Below are 19,757 nucleotides of genomic sequence, written 5' to 3' on the forward strand. Positions count from 1 at the left end.
TGAGTGAAATGTCTCAACAACTATTGGATGGTTGTGGTCAGGGTTGCTATTAAATTGAATTCATTCAGTTATTCATGTTCCCCTCAGGATGAATTGTAATAACTCAAATTAATCAGTACAATCATCAGGTCAGATATTTAATCTGTTCCATACTTTGGTTAAGATTAAGTACTTAGAAAACATCGGCCTCAGTTGTACTTGGTGTTTAGTGCTAACAAGCAAATGTTATTATGCTAACATGCTACACTAAATTGTGAATGGATAAACGTTTTACATGCTAACTGTTAGCATGTTAGCATTATTATTGGAAGCATGTTGGTCTGGTCGATATTAATTAATGTTAGACAAAGTTTTATAAGAGCACAGCAGTATTACACACCTGTTTGGTATAATTCTAGGCTGACGCCGCTGCGTTACGACCAAAGAGACCGCATCACACACCTTGGCGAGTTACAGTACAGCGTGGATGATGATGGCTTTCTACGCCAGCGAGCAAATGACCTCTTCGACTACAACTCCAACGGCCTGCTGACCCGTGTCTTCAACCGAGTGACGGAGCACACCGTGTGGTACCGCTATGACGGGCTGGGTCGACGTGTGGCCACCAAGAGCGGCCAGGGAGAGCAGCTGCAGTTCTTTTATGCTGACCTGTCACACCCCACCAGGGTCAGCCACTTGTACAACCACAGCAGCAATTTGATCACGTCGCTGTACTACGACCTCCAGGGCCATCTCATTGCGATGGAGCTGAGCAGTGGAGAGGAGTACTACGTCGCCTGCGACAGTGTGGGGAGTCCGAGGGCAGTTTTCTCTAGCAAGGGGCGATTGGTCAAAGAGATCCTCTACACCCCCTATGGAGAGGTCTATCAGGACACCAACCCTGACTTCCAGCTTGTCATCGGCTTCCACGGAGGCTTGTATGATCCTCTAACACGGCTGGTACATTTGGGCAGGAGGGATTATGACACACTAGCCGGGCGATGGACTTCACCGAATCATGAACTGTGGAGCGAGCTGGGCAAGGAACCGAAGCCGTTTAACTTGTACGCCTTCAAAAACAACTGCCCAGTGGGGAGGGTGGAGGAGGTGACGCAGTTTACTACAGGTGAGATTCACACATGCACACACACATACGCACACACCCTCATTCACTGTCCAACACCACCAACGAATCACTGACTGACGCACACAAGCTGCCACACTGCAGCTCTCGCACAGATACAGGCAGACATTTCTCTCAGCAGCACCAACTCCCACACAAACACACCTACACAAGAGACATCTGGCATAAAGAGCGAGTGAACGGGACCCACAGTTAACCACAGGTGAGCTGTGATATAGAGAGAAAAGATGTGACAGACAGAAAATACTGGCAACAGAAAGGACAGCCATGCCTGTGATCATCTTGTTTTTTAACACAGGCTGTTATGTTTTGTTCCCTCTGTCTGTCAAGAACATACTGTTTCCCCGAGAGACAAAATAGAAACTCAAGCAAGGGAAAGAGATGGAATAGGAGAGTAGGAGGATGAATATAGGATGTTGCCGGGGGCGTATGTCCTTCTGGTTAATGGAACATTCATTTGGTCTGTCACGTTTTCCTGCAGCAGTATTGTTTATTACAGAGGGAATCTGTTTGTGAGAGAAACACCAGCCGACCTATCTCCGCTGCGTATCATGCTCAAATATTGTGTGATTTCCGGTACAAGGTGTTGTTTCTCTGGCCTTATGACTTTTTGTTTACCTCACAATATACACATTATATTCTAACTTTCTCCCTCTGTGCAATTTTCTCTCTGTCTGTATGTGTGTGTTTTCATTTCCAGACATCGGTAGCTGGCTGCAGCTATTTGGTTTCCAGCTTCATAATGTTGTGCCAGGCTTCCCAAAGCCTGAGGTGAGCAGAATGGAACAAACATACGAACTGATGAAGACCCAGACCAAGACCCAGGACTGGGACTCCAGCAAGGTGAGCTTTAAAAAAGCACTATAAACCCCAGTCAGCCGCATTAACAAGACTCTTTCCAAGTTCTACCCTTGCGTCCATGTTTTGATAGTTTAGTTGTGTCGTGCCACATATATATTTGTTACTTTTATCCATCTCTTCTCTCTCTCCATAGAGCATTTAAATATTTTGATGACTGATTTTGAACTTTGGGCGTACACATGTTGTAACAGACTAATCCCACTCAGCAGTGCAGTGTCTTAGTAAGAGGTGTGTTTTTGGATGTGATTAGTCATTAGTCATTTAGCTAGCTGTCAACATGTGGTGGTAGACGTTGAGCTAGCTCAAAAGAGGCTGGGGGCGTGTGACTGGCTGAAAGAGGAGGGGAGATTACAAATGTCATTTGGAAAAAAATCAGAAAAAGAAAAAGGGACAAAAGAAAAACTTTTTATTTAATTATTAATTCATTTATATTTTACACAATTTATCAATGTAATTGTTTGTTTCATAATTACTTATCTATTTAATTTTGAAGCCTTCACATGGGTGGAGGCCATCACTCCTCCACAGATGCTTGACAACTCTCTAACTGCCATTTCTGATGGTTTTGTGGCTTTATTGGTTCGTTCATATCGGCAATATGGCTGAAATCAACACCACTTTCACAGTGTTTACCATCATAAATATTAGTGCACAAATGATTGGTTGACTAACAAATAGGTAAAAAATTTTAATAATTGTCACTAAAGTAATTTAGCTCAATCATTTGCTGCTTTTGTCCCTTTAATATAATTAATTAATATAATTTTAAATTGAATATCTTAAATAAGTGATTACAATTAAAACCTGACGCGCCAGATGGTTTGTTTCTCAGACCCATCTGGAAAGGTTTCATTGGAAACTATTTGGAAAAGGGCAGGTGCTTTTAAAAAATACTTGACAGGTGATTGGATGAACCATCTGTCTATCATATGACGTAGGAGGAGCGTGACCACAGCCTGAGGAGCTTTGAAAGCTAATTAGCATGTCGGTAGATGATTCTTGCCATTCTTGAAAGGAACATTTTTGTTTAAAAGGGGCTTTTACAAATATCAAAAAGGTCCCTTCTCTGTTTCTGCAACAGAGAAGACTTATATATAGCATCTTTAATGTGATTAACTGTGTTCAACTGTTGCATAAAAAAAGACTCTTTTAGCATAAAATACAAAAACTTGATTAAATTTTCTTAATGCTATTTGCTTGGATTTATTAATTTGGACGGTTTTTTAATGAACAACACAGTATGATTCTACCACAATAAAAGTACAGTTAAACAATGTTTTTATTACAGAATTAAAATTTATTGTGAATTTGTTCCATTTAAGTATGAGTCATAGTTTTCCTGTTATTACAAGTCTAAATGTCTGCTCTAAAAATGTGTCTTTCATATATGAGGCTGTTACTTTACCATTTAAACCTCTGTAATACTTTTTGTTAACCACTTCTATGTATGTCTTTATTTTCTCAGGTGGTTTTGGGGATCCAGTGTGAGCTGCGGAGACAGCTGAGGAGTTTCATCTCTCTGGAGAGGTTACCCCTCGTCTCAGAGCCTGTGGGCTCCACTTGCCACAGACCGACACGCCCTCCCCCCTTCGGTTCCAGACCCTCTCTTCTTGGCCCTAGCATCCGATTTGCTGTATCCCATGGCCGAGTCAGTGCTGAAGTCATCGGCGTAGCCAGCGAGGACAGCCGCCGTGTGGCAGCCATTTTGAATGGTGCCGTCCACCTGAGCGGGCTGAGCTTCACTGTGCACGGCTGCGACACCCACCATTTTCTCCAGTCCCGGCCAATCGAAGAAGACCTTGCCCTGGGGTTGGGAGTCGGTGGGCGTGTCCTAGAGAGCGGTGTGAACGTGAGCGTGTCTCAGATGAGCGCCACGGTGAACGGCAGGACTCGACGATTCGCCGATATCACTCTTCAGCAGGGGGCGCTGTGCTTGTGCGTGCGCTACGGCGGTAACGAGGAAGAGGAGAGGGCACGGGTGAGGGAGGATGCAAGGAAGAGAGCGGTGGAGGGGGCGTGGGAGAAGGAGAGGAAAAGGGTGGAATTAGGGGACGCAGGGAACAGGGCGTGGAGCGAGGCGGAGAAGCAGCAGCTACTGTCCGGAGGACGGGTTCAGGGTTACGACGGCTACTACTCCCTGCCTATAGAGCAGCAGCCGGAGCTGTCCGACTGCCCCTCCAACATCCACTTCATGACACTGAGCGAGGTGGGGGGCAGGTAACAGAGACACACGAGTAGCCCCCCACCCCACCAAAGACTGCCTGTTTCTACTCTACTCTGATTTGTTCTACTGTTTCTATACTGTATCAAAAAAAGAAGAAGACGACGACAAAGAAGAACAAGAAGAGAGATTGGGGGAAAAAATATTTCCAAATGCCTTTAATTGTGACAAAATGATGGTATTTTATTATTATCGTCCAGTTTCTCCAATTTCTAACAGTGGCACAAGCAGTGTGGTTTGGCTGTGGCTTTGCTTTTTGTATCCCAACTGGCCTGGGACTGACTGACTGACTGACTGACTGACTGACCGACTGACTGATTGACTGACTGTCTGTCTGTCATTTGCTGTTTCAACACTGTTCATCATTTTGAAACTGTTCAAACTCACTGAACTGTAGAGATGAAGACTTTAGGATTTGCCAGTGAATAATCCTCTTCATGACTCAAATCAAGAGCTCTCCGGTTGCCATTTGAGTTCCTACATGGTTTACCTCGGAAATACTATCGTTTACATATTGTGTAAGAGAGGCCTTGTCGACTCTGACACTCCCCTTTAGAGAAGGAAACCTCATGGGGTTTTCCACCTCTGGTGTGCTCCAACAGTAGTTTGTATGAGTGTGTATACTAAAATCAAGAATGTACATAGCCAGTGCTTTCACACTGAAAAAAAGTGCTCAACTGGAAATTCTGTTGTTCATAAGTAAGTGTCAGTATTGTTAATCAATAGAAAAACAGTTACATTTTTGCAAAGAATTATACATGGCTATAGTAAATATTCTCGCTGAAAAATTCTGACTTTATTGGGTTACAATGCTGATTAAAGTTATTATGTGTGAATTACCAGATTGCTCCCTGGGATTTCATAGGCATTGTGCCTTATTATATCTGTGTCTCTGTGTCTGCTCCTTCCCTCACGCGTCTTCTCTGTCTCGGCGCCTTCACGCTACACATTTGTTGTGCGCTCTTTGTTCTTGTTTCTGGAAGTTTGTAACTTTCAAATCCTGTGCTGTCATTATCACCCATCATTATGGCTCAAACTGAGCTATGCATGAAAAACCTGCGTCTGTCAGAAGAGAAGAAGAAGAGGAAGAGAGAGAGTGAGAGAGAGAGAGAAAAAAAAACCAGCACAGAGGAAGGGAAAAAGAAATGTGACAGCTGAGGCTCAGCGAGTGGGTGGTGAGTGCAGAAGGGGCAGGACCTGGAGTTGGCTGTGCTGTTCTCTACAGCTTGTCTCCTCTCATTAGGAAATGCCAATCAGACTACATGTGAACCACTTCCAAGCCTCTCCCCACCAAAAAAAAAAGTTAAAAAAGAAAGTGAAGAAGTTTGTATGTTTGTCTTTTTCTTTTTCTTATTTTTTTAATCTAGCTACCACTAATCCACCTCCCCGTCCGTCTGCCTATCCCCCACTCGCCTCCCTCCCACCGTCACTCCACCATCTGCCCACCATTAATTGTTTGTGTTTCTCTCCTGGGCTGCGGATGACAGAGCCGCACAATGCATATGTTCTGACTGCGAGCAGGTGATATACGTTCCTGAGTAGCACTCTGCTGATCAGCTGCGATGCACCTTCCCTTCTAAACCATATGCTCCGCTAGATACTGTCCAACCTCATCTCAGCGGTGAAAAGATGGAGGGTCCGGTTGCTAGGAGACGGCTGCACTGAAGAATTGTATGGGCTGAATGGATTCTCAGCCTCTCTTCTCTTTCGCCTTCTCCTTTTCTATCCCTCATTTTTTTCATGAGGAGCCAGTAATGTCAATCAGATGAATGACAGACCCTCCTCCACACCCCCGGCCCTCCACCCCCCTCCCTCCCTGGCAGTCAGCACTCTCTCCATGGAAATCAGTACTTCAATATGTCAAATTGAATTTTTGTTCCCCATTATATGTCAAGACGGAGGCTCGGGTGTGTATGGCTGTGTATGCATGACCTCATTTAAAAGAGTTTATTTCAACCAATATCATTTATTTTCTTTGCCATTCACACAACTGAATTGCATTAAGAAAACAGAGCACAATATTTGTTGTCAACTTGCGTATGCAGTAATGGATATTAATGTTGGAGAAGTTGAATATTTTACATCACATCCCTGAAAGTTATGAGCCCCTCTCTGTGCCGCATATGCAGAAGGAAAAAGAGATTGGAAGGATACTGAGATCTGAGTCACAGCTAGAGCCTAAATGACTCGGATTTAACAAACAGAAGCTGCTTAATTGGGAAAAAAATGACATTTACTTCACACACAGCCAGCAAAATGCAGCAGTAGGCATCATGCAAAGACAGTATTTGTGTTTGTAATTAGGTCAGTGGCAAGATAAGGGTTTGCCCCTAACCAAAAGCTTTCCGCACCTCCTTCTTGTTCCTGCTTTTCTGTCCCTGAGCAGCATGTGGTGGCTGTTGCTGCTGGAAGAATGCGTTTTGGCTGCTGTGTGTCGGCGACAGGCTATTACCGGGCGTCTGTGCCTCTGTGTGTGTTTGTGCCCGTCTCTGAGCAGTGACAGGGTAGAGCAGAGGCATGGCAATTCCTTGATCAGGCTTCTGAAAGGCTGCTATCAAGTTCCTGATTTGCCGGAAATATCGTTTCTGCACACCAGGAGTGGTCTGAAACACAAGAAGAAGAAGAAGAAGAAGAAAAAAAAAAGGAAGAAGAGAATTCAGCGTCTCCATCATAACCATCTCAACATCAAACCCCACGGGGGAAATGAAGAGGACGGGACAGGGCCAGCTTGAAATGAGCTTTTACAGATTCACCTCCGATGCGCTAAAAGTAGAGACAGAAACATTGTGCAAAGGGCTGGGAATCTCGCCAGTTATTTTTTTTTAATGTAGATCTGACCAATGAGCCACACTGAGCTTATATTAAAGACAATAACAAGACACATATCAATAAATGAGATGATGCAAAAGAAAGCTGGTCTATAAATGCTGTAAAAACTATTGTAGACCCAGATGGATAATATGCTCAAGGGGTTTAAAAGCTAAATTCAGAATTCAGGATGCAGTTGCCTGTGAAAGCATCCACTCCCCTGGGCTTTTTTGATATTTTGTTAGTCAACAAAAAGCATTTATTTTAGGATTTATGTGTGACATCTAAGATGCTTAAAGTATCGCATTATCTCCACAGCTTTACTTGTGACTGAATCAAACTGAAATAGCTCAAAGATCATTTTTAGAAATGATCTGTGGCATAAACCAAAATAAAATATAATGTTAAGAATTCTTCTTCTGTTGCAACAAAGATTTTATGTCTCTTATCTGGCAGTTTTCATTTGGCTTTAGTGAAATTCAAGTTTATCAAAGATTTTTCAGAGTGTTTTTCGTTATTTCTAATTGAAAACACATAAATTTTCTACTTCGCCCAAAGCTGTCAGTTCAATATTTAATCTCTCTAAACCACAAAGTTTTAAAGCTTTCAGAGCATTACAATTTTGTCAAGTAAGGACTTTTTAAAAAAGCATTATGTGTTTTCATTCTGTTCTTTCAATCACCCTGTAAGAAATGGTGAAAATCTTGTTTGATTGCATTTTAAAGTGATTTAATCAAACGCAGAGAGCACTTCCCACAGCAAAGCACTTTGGATGTTTCTGTCTCCGGCCACAAGTGTTACCTCTGTTCTCAAGAATATTTCATTAAAGTGACTGATATTGCACATGAATAATGTAAACTGTTATTGAGCTTGTAGTGAAATTCCTGTAATTCAAGTCCCCCCCCCCCCCCCATCTGTTCGCCTGATGCTGTCAGTGAAAATGAGCGAGGGTAAAATGTAGTTACAACAGCGTGCAGCTTAGTTGTCAGAGAGAGAGAGAGAGACACAGCCTTCAGATGTCTCTATGCATTCACATCTCTGGGTGTTTGCCAATCCTCAGCGCTCAATTACATATCCCATCAGAGATGCTGTCAAATGCCATTCTACGTTTCCCATCTCTGGGGTATATGCTGATGCCGTGGTGTCTTAAATTTGAGTTGAGGTTGGGAGGTGGGCGTGTGTGTGTGTGTGTGTGTGTGTGTGTGTGTGTGTGTGGGTGGGGGGGGGCTATCTTAGAGGGTGTTATTGCTAAAGGAAAAAAAAATGCAGCCATTTTCCACCCCCAAAAATTACACATTCAGCTCTAATTCACAGCTTGCTGAATTAAACTGTCCCTGAAACAACCTCTAGAAGTAGTGAACACCAGCCGATGTGGGTCGGATGTGCTGTTTATCGGTAAGGTTTTAGGGTGTGAAATGTCACTGCAGACTAAAAGCAAAAAAATAAGATGAAATGTCTCACATCTGCAGCCCATGAGCCTGCATCATCCTTTTGGAGTCTGTATGTGTAGACATATCCATTGCACCTGTACATACACACACACACACATACAGAAACACACAGAGAGACACCTTTGACCCTGAGTTTCATGTTTCAGTTTAAATGAAATAAGTATTTGCCAATACTGCCACCATTATTTCTCTCTTTATCTACAGGACTCACACTGAAAAAGAGGCCAGCATGTTTTGTGGTTTCACTTAACACTCAGCTGGTTTATTTATCCACTTTGTGCTTTTATTTTCTTAAGTGTGAGGAGATCAATAATCTCCACAAAAGTAGAAAATAGGATTATGTGTTGATGTGATTGCTGAGGTATCAGTAATGGCCTAAAGAAGCAGGACAAAGAGAGCTATTGCACAATTTGTGTTTATACTCACAGCACACACAGGCAGTAGACGCCTGGTACAGAGTCACTGTTGCGGACTAGGTAGCACCCATCCCGGCCGTCCTGGGCCAGCCGCCTCTCCCCCTCTTCCTTGCCAATGGGTCCGTGGTAAACAGGCAGTTTTTCCATCACTGCTTCTCTCCAGATCTGCTTTTTGCTCTGCTCCCAAGTGCCAGCTCTCCCCCTCTCTCTTTATGTCTTCAACTTTTCACTGCAGGCAAGCCTTTTGGTCGTTACTGCATATGCTGTAGACTGGGAACACCACAGGTAAGGCAGCTGTCAAGCCTCTCATTTGATATTTGCTCCTTGCTGTTTCAAATGTCTGTTTGGGATCCTGAGCTCTCTGATTTTCCACTTTCTTACTGCGACTGATAGCAGTTCTGCCTAACCTCTAACCTTTATGGCTGGGTACTCGCAGTCTTCCTCTTTCTCTGTAAGACGCACACATGTGCGCGCACACACGCAAAATGTGGGTTTGTGTATCTCTCAGGAAATGATCGTATTTTTCAACAGGAAATAACTTCAAAGATTCTAACTGAATATTTCCACAACAATAGAAAGCACAAGAGAGGGATAAGAAAAAAGTGATACCACCCTTTCAAACAGGAAAATGTATATTGTGCTTATTGTGCAATGACTTACACTGTTTCCAGCAATTATCTAGAGGCCTTGCTTTGTTTTTTTTATTAAGAGAACTTTGCTTATGTTGTTTGTTTCCACCACAATTCCATGAATAGTGATGTGCAAAACTCAGTGATGGAAATACTCAGATCCTTTATCTACAGTGAGTAAATACAATCATGTAAAATACATCAGTCCTGCATTCAAAATCCTACTTCAGTAAAAGTTTAGAAGTATTATCAGGAAAAATGTACTTAAAATGTGAAAAGTAAAAGTACTTGTTCAGCAGAAAAATGGCCCCTGTGACTGATATTTTATTATATATGGCATTATGTTGTTACTGATGTGTAGGCAGCAGCTCACCGTTATATTTGGTCTAGGTGGATCTAGTTTTAAACTGATATCCGAGTTCTAAAATTTGTATAAAATTTTTGGACTCTTCTCTGATATGATTTTCTGAGGTATTGGATCATTTTACTTCTTTGGACCCAGAACATTTATTTAAATGAAAACATCTGAGGGGAAAATCTCTTTGGTGGAACTGCTGACAACTACTGACATCTAAAATATGACAAGAGGCATCAAGCACACACTGATCTTATTTCATTTTTATTCTTTTGTAAGGGTTGGGTTATCATTGGTATAATTATGTACAATCATGATCAAGAAAAAGTACATTTCCCAAATGTAGTGAAATGTACAGACAGTGGCCTGTCTGGATCCCTTCATAAGGACATTTATTGAGTACAAATACCTTAAGATTGTATTTAAGTAAAATACTTGAGCATATGTATTTATATATTGTCCACCTCTGGAATACATTTTATTTCTTTACTTAAACAAGTAATTTAAAACTATTTGAATTATTTTACATAGAAAAGAAAAAGACGAATATTCATTTTGTGAATTACATAAATCTAATAACATCTGATTTAGAATTTTCACATGATGGATAAAATTGTCAGAAGACATTTTAAGTTAACAAGGCTGTTTAAAAGAGTAATCTATACTTTCCCAGCTCACATTTTCTCGGCACATGTCCACCCAGTAAGACACATGTTCTCTATCACAACCGGCCTGTCTTTTTTTAAACATGTGCCATGGAGACTAACACCTGGTGTATAGAAGAGTGAGGCATCAGCTAACAAAGTTGTATGCAATGAACATACTGTGGCATAGCAACAAAGTCTTCCTGCAATCTGTCCCGTCACTCGAAAAGATCTGTTGTGTCAAATTAAGGACCTGGTGATTCAAATACTGAATATTTGCTGCAGTAACATGGCATGAAATTTTACCAAGGTGATAGCACAGCATCTGGTATTTTTAATCTGTCACGTGGAGATCTATTTAATTTCAGTTTCAATGCCTTCATTTAGACCGTGGTCACGACCGCACAGAATCCTTCAGACCACCAAGTGCTTCTCTAAAAGACCCTTCAGAAAGACAGACCATGTGATTCTACCACTCGGTATGTTCTTTGGGCCTGTGGCTCGTTTCAATGCAGAATTTGTTGAGGATGTCTGTTTTTATACATTCAGAACTGTAGCCTACATGAGTCATCAGTCTGTGTCAGAGCCATTTTTCCCTCAGCTCAAAAAGATCATGAGCGGTGGGACTAAGGGGCTCTGTCTGGGTAAGCAGCCAGGGGCATCGTATTCATGGCCTCTACAGCGCTATAGCGCCATCCAGTGGCAAACTTTGGTAGATTAATGAGGAATGATCTGCTGCAAGGAGCCTCAAGTTAGGACTGGATATGTTTTTAGGAAGTTTTCCCTCCATATGGGTCCCATCAGAAACATTCAGACTACCTTGGTTTTTAGTATGAAATATAAAAATGCAAAACAAATTCAGCATTTAGGCAGGAACAAAAGCATGTCTCGCATTAGCCACTTAACCTTCTTATGTGTACAGTAATAATCTCATAGCCTTCACCAGTGCAAAACAAAATGACACCATACTCCGATGGCTCTCAGCTCACAGAGGCAGCCCAGGGTCAATGCAGAATGCTGTGGATCCATACTGGACACAAATAGCAGACAGAGATACATCATTGATTAGCTGGCGGCTCCCTCAACCAACACAAGTGGCCTGACTGGAATGCTTCATTAGACATTAGTATGAGATTATGATATCTGGCCTTGATATGTACGGAATCCATGTGAGGCATTCTGGGACTGAAGGAAAAAGGGGGAGACTGAATGTCCATCTGCCAGGCCGACAGTAAACCCAGCACTCTCATTCCCAGGTGGGGGAAGCTCTCAGTCACAGCTGTTGTTGGGTAGCATTGGGGAAAGGAACATAAAATTGTAAATGGGATGGGTTTCACAAAATCGATGCATGTGTGAAACTTGGCCAAAATTATTCAACAAATGCCCCATTTTAGAAGAAAGAATTATATCATATACATATATATATATATATATATATATATATATATATTTCTTTACTTTATTTCTTTTTCAGTCAAAGAAATGCTGTGATTTTTATTTTTAAACTATCTTTAGCGAATAATACAAAGTAATTGGTACAAGTTACATGATTACACATATAATATCTTGGTCCCAAAAAAGAACAATAAAAGTAGCATTGTAACGACTGGTTAATAATTATCCTTATATATCTTAGAGACTATATCTCGTTCATCTTTTGGCTTGCTCTGCCTTGCAAAGCCAAAATGCGGTAACTACACATTAAGTCAAAACTGAGTAGAATGATATTGTTTGACATTTTTTTTAACCATATAAAATATTATTATGTCACAGAAAAGTTTGAAAATGCACGTATATTTTGCAAGACTACAAAAAAAACAAACAAAAAAAAAAAAAACAGTAGCGTTAAACCAAAGCTAGTTGTTGAGATCGCAGCGGACCACATGCTAAATTTAACTACTCTTCCCCGTACTCTTTTTCTGTAATTAAAAAATCTCTTTTAATCATTCAAGATAGCTTACAGAAATCATCCCATACGAATGAGCCAGCAATAAATCTTACTATGATGAAGAAACAAAAAATAGTAGCAGCAGCTAAAGTAGTCATGTCTAATGTTAGCTTAGCAGAGTAGTTGTAACTTTCAGCTCATTTCTGTACCATTAAACCTAATAACTGATTTTCTTTTACATTGACACATGTAACATTGACACATCATCACATTTTAACATAAGCTCATATGGAGAACCTGTCAGTTGTTAGCAAACGTGATGAGTGTAAGTCTGTTAGTTCTGTTTATGGTCTTGACCAGCTCCTGAGGGAAATATTTGGCTCTTTAGCTACTAAAATGTTCCACTATGTTCACAAGTAATTAACTATCTGTCCGCACAGAGTGTACAGTGGGTTTTTCAAGCTTTTTTTTGCTGAAAACAGCTGCCGGCTGTTGCAGAAAACGGTGCAGTGAGAGTGAACCAAAACCATTAAGCTGGGGGTGGGACAAAAACTGAGCTGAAATTCACTATAAAGCCCAGTGAAGCTGAGTAGAGCTGCAGCTTCAGTGAATAATTCATCACTACAAGTGACCCCTTTCACATTGTCACATTGTTTTCACCAGACTCAAAACTTTCAACCCTTTTTTTTCTCATTTCCATCTTTTCTGTAGTTACTTTTTCTGGCTCTGCAGAGTTGAGCTCTGCTGGAATTTTATAGTTTTATAGCTTTATAGAATTTTATAGTACCAGCTCTGTATCACACATCCATACTTGTTGGAGTTCAGCAGTCATTTGACATTCATTCTTTGGGGTCTGAAGCCAGTGGAGGGAAAGGAAAGTCTCCTCTCCGAGAGCTGACTAGGCATGACCAGTAGGCTCGACAATCGCCAGGTCTTTCAGGTCACTGAGTTTTCGGGAGAAGGAGCTCAGTCTGGTGCTGAAGGAGCCCCTCTTCTGGCTGTGATCTTCCCCACGGGCCTTCAAACAAGCACAAAGGCCCTTGCAGAGGTTCCCGAGACGGCCTCGGAAATGGTTCCCAATGAAGCAATAGAGCACGGGGTTGATGGCTGAGTTAGAGAAGCCCAAGCAGAGGGTGAGAGGGGTGAGGTTGTGAATAGCCCAGTTTACCCAGCAGCTGTCCAACCAGCCCTCGCTATTCAGCACATCCATGAAGGTCACGCAGTGAAAGGGAAACCAGCAGAGGAAGAAGGCCAGGACCACAGCAGCTACTGTCCACAAAACCCGCTCCAGCCCCCTGCCCTCCATGGGTCTGCTCCCACTGGAGCTGGGGCTCACACAGGGCGTAGGAGGTCTCTCTGGTTTACCACAGCTCTCCTGGGGCTCCACAGATTTAAAAGAGTGCATGGTGGAGGGGTGTGACAGATTCTGCATTCTTACCAGCCCTGTATCAGCCAACAAATGTCTGCCAATAGCACAGTAGCAACAAGAGATGACGAGCAGCGGCAGGAGGAAGGCCAGAACAATCTTCATCCAGACCAGGGTCAGGTACCATGTATGGTCAGGGTAGGCAATCACACAGGCCTCCACATCAAGCGGCATGATGTAGCGTGTGTCTCTCAGAGCCAAGGTGGGGGCCGAGCAAGCACATGCCAGAACCCACACCAGGATGCACGTGAGCCGGGCACGTCTGGGGTCCCGTGCACTCTGGGAGCGGAGCGGATGCACAATGGCCAGGTAGCGGTCCATACTCATGGATGTGATGAAGAAGATAGAGGCATAGAGATTGAGGTTGTGGAGCATCCCACAGATTTTGCAGGCCACCCGGCCAAAGGGCCAGCTGTAGCCCCGGGAGTAGTAGACGGCCCACAGCGGGAGAGATAGCAGGAACAGCAGGTCAGACACACACAGGTTCAGCATGAAAGTGTTAGCTACAGTTCTCCTTGAGGTACTGGCATGGGCCAACACAGATACTGCCAGGGCATTGACTACAGTTCCCAACACGCAGATAATGCTGTAGATGGTGGGGATGACTGTGGTAATGGGTATAGGATGCCAGTCAGCACAGAGGGGGGCAGAGGAGGCAAAAGAGATGTTCGAATAGATATCTGTAGTTAAATAAGGGGAGTAGGTGGAGTTGAAAATGGAGAGGTCATTTGGGATTGCCATTATGGAACTGGATGTACCCTTGCGTCACACAGTTTGACTTTCCTCCTTTCACTTTTCCAAGGTCAGCTGGAAATAAAACAAAACAGGAGAGCATTCAAAAATTCAGCTGCCTTATATGGAGGAAGAAAAAGTATTCCTACGTGGTAATCTGTAGTTGGCTCATGTGTTTATTAGCCGTCTTATTTGATAACTAATCACAGCAACAATACATTACACCATTCTTGAAGTTGGACAATAATGAAATACATAAGAAGTGCTTGTAATGAGTTGTCTGCTTATTGGGTTCCTCAGAAACATGTGTTTTGTATTAATGGCTGAAATAAGTTTTTGAAACATTCATGACTTAGATTTAAAAAAAAGCATCATCTTAATTTTTTGATTTAATAGTTTTACAGGAATCTTAAAAGCTACTGAAACTGATCCTATTACCATCCAGTGCACCAGAGGAATACATTATTAATAACAGAAAAAACAACAAATAGAATTTAAGCAGGCAATCAGTACTACAGGGGAAATCTTCAAATGACTTTTTCTAAAACAAAAAATGATTTGTAGTAACAGTACGAATGTTTTTCTACTAGTGGCAGAAAAGAGAAGATATGCATCATCAAATCAAACCAGACTCAATATATAATTTCTATTTATTTAAAGAACAAATTTTACCTGGAGTTATTGAGCATCCAGTCCAAAGCAGTCAAGCGGTTTTCAGTGCTTCTCTTGGCTAAAGTCCATGTCTTGACAATTGCTCCTCGACCCCTCTAAGTGAAACCTGCGCAGCTGAGTACCCTGAACCATATCATGCCTCTGTGTTTGTGTGTGTGAGAGTGTGTGTGTGTGTGTGTGTGTGTGTGTGTGTGTGTGGAGAAAACAGATTGGAGGCTCTGAGAAACCAGATGAGGTTGGGGGGTCTTATAGCCCCCAGGAGCCCTCTTGATTATTGCACAACAGGGAAGTTGCTACACGTCATACCTTCAACATTACTAAGGGGCTGGACTTACCTGGACACGAGCCAGCCTGCAGACAGCGAGAGAGGAGAAAGGGAGTGAGAAAGAGAAACTTGCTGTCCCTGTTTTTCATTTTATCCTCCCTTTTTCCCTCCCTCCCAGAGTCTCGACCAGAAAAGGCCAAAACTAAGAAAACCAAGTCAAGATGTGTTCTATAATAAAAAGTTGCATCCCAAGTGACTATAGACACGCAACTACACACCATACCTGACCATAATGAATAGGACACGAGTGTGTTTGAGGTGTCAAACTTAACTGTCCCCGTTGGGGCCTCTGACCCAAGCAATGGAGGTTGTGTTAATTAGCAGAGTCTCACACTTTGTGTCATATTCGTTCTGCCAGCGGTCAGATAAGCCATGGGAAATATTTACTCTGTCTCAGAGGAAGTCAAGCCAGCCACTGGGGCAAGGGGGAGGTGGGGTGGAGGGGGGAGGGCACAGTATGGAAGATGAATGAGGAGGAGGACTCATTTCTGCGGGGAGTGAACGAGAAGATGAGAAGGAAAGAGGGAGAGAAAGAGGAGATTCCCTCCAGTGGTTTTTCATTAAAGCCTTTGGTGAAAGTTAATGAGGGATGCGTGCAAAGCTCTGAGACTGATTACATCACAGCTCCTTTGATCAACAGTGTGAGCATGCATCTATCCCTATGTGTGCACGAGCGTGTGCACATGCGTGTGTGCAACTATGCTTCAATACTTGTGCAACTGTACTTAAATTTCAGCCTGGCATCCACGCAACGACACAATGTGCTGCGCAGTGTGCAAGGCGCCTGTTTACACGTGTGTTCAGATGTGTGTGTTTGTATGTATGTGTGTGTATGGACCCCGATCCATTGAGTATCTATCAGGATGTGCCATGTTCTAATAGCCGTGGGAAAGCCGACGGTGAGGATGACGGATGAAGGCAAGACAGAAAGCAGCAGCATTTGAAGGCTGCAAATGAAGAGCTCTGCTGTTGCCTGCTTGCAGAACATGAGAAATTGGGAATGTACTGTTGCAGAACTGTTAAAATGGGAATGCTTTCCGAAATGGAAACTTCATGATGCAGTGTTCTTCCACTGGCATGCTGGGTATGTGCAGTTGTTCTCAGACACATACACACTGACAGGGAAGCCAAGGACCTTAGTCATGACATGCAACCACTAAAAACAGAAGTTTATGGTGTCATGGTGTCCAACACAAATAGATGAAGGCAGAAAACCAACAACTATGTCTCTGCCTCCACATATTTCATTGAGTGTGCTTAAATACACTTTCGAGGTTCTGTACCAATTTCTGCTAGTTTGTGCTTTGACTTCACTACATTTGACGGACAAATATTGTCGTCTACTCTTCTAGGTTTATCTGACAGCTGTAGTTACAAGTTATCTCGCACACTAACATTCAACATTCAAAACATATGATCACTTAATAAAACATGACATATTCTCACAGATAAAACTACCCATCATTAGCCACCAGCTACAGTATTAAAATCCTGCATACATGCATACACATCCAGCAATTTAATATTTCAGTGATATAACACTCTTTAAGTAATAATGATTTTATTTCTAATACATTAAGTATATTTCGGTAATAATACTTCTACTTAAGTAACATTCTAGTCATGCTAGCAGCAATGTCAATCTGTCTTTAGTCTACCACTTTAGCAGCATCAAGTCAAAATCCAATGCTTTGGTTTATGACCAACTACTTGAAAAATTAATAACATTCTCAGCCTCAGTTGTACTTTGTACTATTAGCAAATGTTACCATGCTAACACAATAAGTCTGATCTCAACATCTGCATGTTAGCATCATTGTGAGCATGCTGCCATGTTGGCATTAGCAATGAGCTCAAAACACCATTGTGTAAATATGAGCTAACAGAGCCATGGCTGTAAACTGTCGGTCCTTTTAATACAGGACTTTTAATTATAACAGAGCTTTGTGTTGTTATGACTGTTGTGTTAGTAAACAGTCTTTCCCCACCACTTCTTTTATCGTCTGTGATACAGCGAAGACATTACAGACTTTCATAATGAGAAGTCTCATTCTTCTACTTCCAGTCTATCTTACTTTCACCTGTTTTATCTCAGAGCTGCCTCTGTTTGCCATCCTTTGACCTTTGTCAGCGTTTGGATTGGCAGTCTCACTTTATCCTATTTTCAATCAATTAAATTGGCTCGTAGAGCACATAGATAGTGGTTTCACTTCTTCAGGTATTTCTGCTGTGGTTTTTGGTGTTACATGCCACGCACAAATCGAGAGGCTGAGTGATTAATAGTTTGAGCATGTGTGGGAGTGTGTGCCTGTACAGGCAGCAGATAAGAAGAGCAATGGAGCAGAGAGCATCAAACCTCAACTTACATCATAGCTCTTACTGGACATCAATTTCCTGGCCAATTATTTTTTCTGCATTAAAAGTATGACATTTAATTTCTTTGCTACTGTAGTTTGTCAAAAGTTTCTTTTTCTTTCCACTCATTAAACAAGATGTAATGATTATATAACAGTGGATGCTGGGCAACCAAAAAGTTAACACAGTTTATATATCAGTACTCTGCACAACTGTCAAACTAATTATCTCTTTTTAAAGAATACAGTGACTCTAAGAGTGCATAATGTGTGGTATGTTTCCAGTGAACAGAATAAACTGACAAAACCTGATTTCATCTGCAGACACAGGAAACTGTACAAAAACATGCGCACATATTATATACACACACTGACCCACAGGAATAAAGAGGAGGAAGATGTGCACAAGTAAACATGTACCATATTCACAAACACCCTTAAATGGCTTACATAATTGCTGTGTTTATATTTTTTGCTGATAAATGTGCTATGTGTTTATTTGATGGTGGGGGTCCCCCTCATTAGCCAGACCCTGGGAAGATAACCACCACAAACCATAACCCTCACAAAGTCCTCTGTGGAAAATCTGGCTCACAGGGGTCAGAGGTGAAAGGTCAGTGTTGTGAGCCCCACTTCCTCTCTGCTGGTCAAGAAAAAAAAAAATCGGAGAGAGTTCTGGACTACACTCTCAACATCAGTTCTCAGGACATTGTCATAGCTGCTGCTTCCGTGGGACGCTGTAAAGGAAGGGGGCCCCATATGTGGAGAGGACCCTTGAGGGAGGTGAGATGAGGCTATACTTAGTGTCATATCTTGCTGGGGGTGGGGAGGGTGGGGTGAGCTCTGAAACCTCTAAGACTGTGGCCCTCAGCTTATAGCAACAAGATGTTCATCCGTCCTAACAAGTTGTGAGAAGAAAAGGTTGCACAGATTTCCAGCTTTCCCACTCTCTCTGTTCTATTTTCAACTGAGTCAATATGTTCCATGTGGTTTTATTAACACTGTTGGTGGAAGGACACAGAGTTTCTGGAGCGTGCTGAACTTTTTTTTTTATCAGAACATTTGGTAGTGTTTGTCTGAAACACAGCACAGTCGCACCAGCCAACAAGTCCCTTAACCCCTCGACTTAAACCAGAAAGCTCTGATGCTACAGAAAGCTGGTTCCCATATGTGTGTTTTTCTCGATGTACAACAGGAAGGAAGATGAAAAAAATATTGACATTTAATTGATCTGACATCCTCCTCTTTCTTTTTTTTTCTTCTCTCTTCTACACGTATATGAGCACACACACGCTCAGAGGTCATGACTCTGGTCAACCTCATGCAGAGTTTATGAGGTCCAGGGAGCTCCGGTTCCTCTGAGGAGCAGTAAAGAGGCTATAAAGATGTTAACAGATAGCCTGGTCCCTTGGCACAAACTGTGTGCTCACAGAAATAAGCAAAAACATGTGGCACCAAAAATGCTTTACAAAGTATACATGGCATTCTCAGGGTCCATCCACGTTTGCTCCCCGAAATAATCATTACCATGACTAATGCTTGTTCACATACTGTGCAGACGTCCCATTTACTATTGAAATTTTAATGACTTTCCCAGCTATTGTTTCAGGAAACCAGAATGACTGTATCACTTGGGAATAGATTTTGCTACCAGTTAGACAGTTACTTTACTGACTAATGAAGCAGCTCTCATTGAAATCAGACAGTTTATGACTTGGTTTAACTTGGCTAAACTAAATGAATAAATTGCATCCAACTTGTAAAGAAAGACTGATGAGTCAACAGCCATGCCAGCAGCTCTGTGTAGCTGTATGTTAGCACAGTGGTGCTTTTTAGATAATTACTTGTGTCA

The 19,757-nt window shown here is 42.2% G+C and overlaps 3 protein-coding genes across 4 annotated transcripts in view; 1 reads left to right on the forward strand and 2 right to left on the reverse strand.

Annotated features, from left to right (window-relative positions):
* The window catches only part of tenm1 (teneurin transmembrane protein 1), a 167,856-nt gene extending 162,807 nt beyond the window's left edge, over positions 1-5,049 (forward strand). For both annotated transcript variants that reach the window (XM_071506672.1, XM_071506674.1), the window contains 3 exons: positions 399-1,105; positions 1,824-1,966; positions 3,450-5,049. In XM_071506672.1, coding sequence (XP_071362773.1) covers positions 399-1,105; positions 1,824-1,966; positions 3,450-4,205 — 1,606 coding nt within the window. In that variant the 3' untranslated portion in view covers positions 4,206-5,049. The remainder of the gene's footprint in view (positions 1-398; positions 1,106-1,823; positions 1,967-3,449) is intronic.
* Positions 5,050-6,156: 1,107 nt separating this feature from the next.
* Positions 6,157-9,979, reverse strand: sh2d1ab (SH2 domain containing 1A duplicate b). The gene is made up of 3 exons (XM_071506676.1): positions 8,891-9,979; positions 8,475-8,538; positions 6,157-6,808 (listed from the first exon to the last, which is right to left on the reverse strand). The coding sequence occupies exons 1-3, from the start codon at positions 9,025-9,027 to the stop codon at positions 6,536-6,538; spliced, it is 474 nt and encodes a 157-aa protein (XP_071362777.1). The 5' UTR covers positions 9,028-9,979; the 3' UTR covers positions 6,157-6,535.
* A 1,962-nt stretch (positions 9,980-11,941) lies between these two features.
* On the reverse strand, positions 11,942-15,460 carry LOC139637793 (type-2 angiotensin II receptor-like). Its single transcript, XM_071506675.1, has 2 exons — positions 15,227-15,460; positions 11,942-14,629 (listed from the first exon to the last, which is right to left on the reverse strand). Exon 2 carries the CDS (start codon positions 14,561-14,563, stop codon positions 13,295-13,297), a length of 1,269 nt encoding a protein of 422 aa, XP_071362776.1. The 5' UTR covers positions 14,564-14,629; positions 15,227-15,460; the 3' UTR covers positions 11,942-13,294.
* Between the last annotated feature and the right edge of the window lie 4,297 nt (positions 15,461-19,757).

The sequence above is a fragment of the Trachinotus anak genome, unplaced genomic scaffold (assembly GCF_046630095.1).
Source record: "Trachinotus anak isolate AG129_WGS33_773 ecotype Australia unplaced genomic scaffold, CSIRO_AGI_Tana_v1 ptg000021l, whole genome shotgun sequence".
NCBI lineage: Eukaryota > Metazoa > Chordata > Actinopteri > Carangiformes > Carangidae > Trachinotus > Trachinotus anak.

What these genes read in the sequence shown, in the direction of transcription:
- sh2d1ab (XM_071506676.1), bottom strand. Translation starts at nt 9,027, where the DNA reads ATGGAAAAACTGCCTGTTTACCACGGACCCATTGGCAAGGAAGAGGGG. An exon ending in GTCTACTGCCTGTGTGTGCT is followed by an intron (nt 8,539 to 8,890) that starts GTGAGTATAAAC and finishes GTGTATGTACAG; the next exon opens with GTGCAATGGATATGTCTACA. An exon ending in CAGGCTCATGGGCTGCAGAT is followed by an intron (nt 6,809 to 8,474) that starts GTGAGACATTTC and finishes CTTGTGTTTCAG; the next exon opens with ACCACTCCTGGTGTGCAGAA.
- LOC139637793 (XM_071506675.1), bottom strand. Translation starts at nt 14,563, where the DNA reads ATGGCAATCCCAAATGACCTCTCCATTTTCAACTCCACCTACTCCCCT.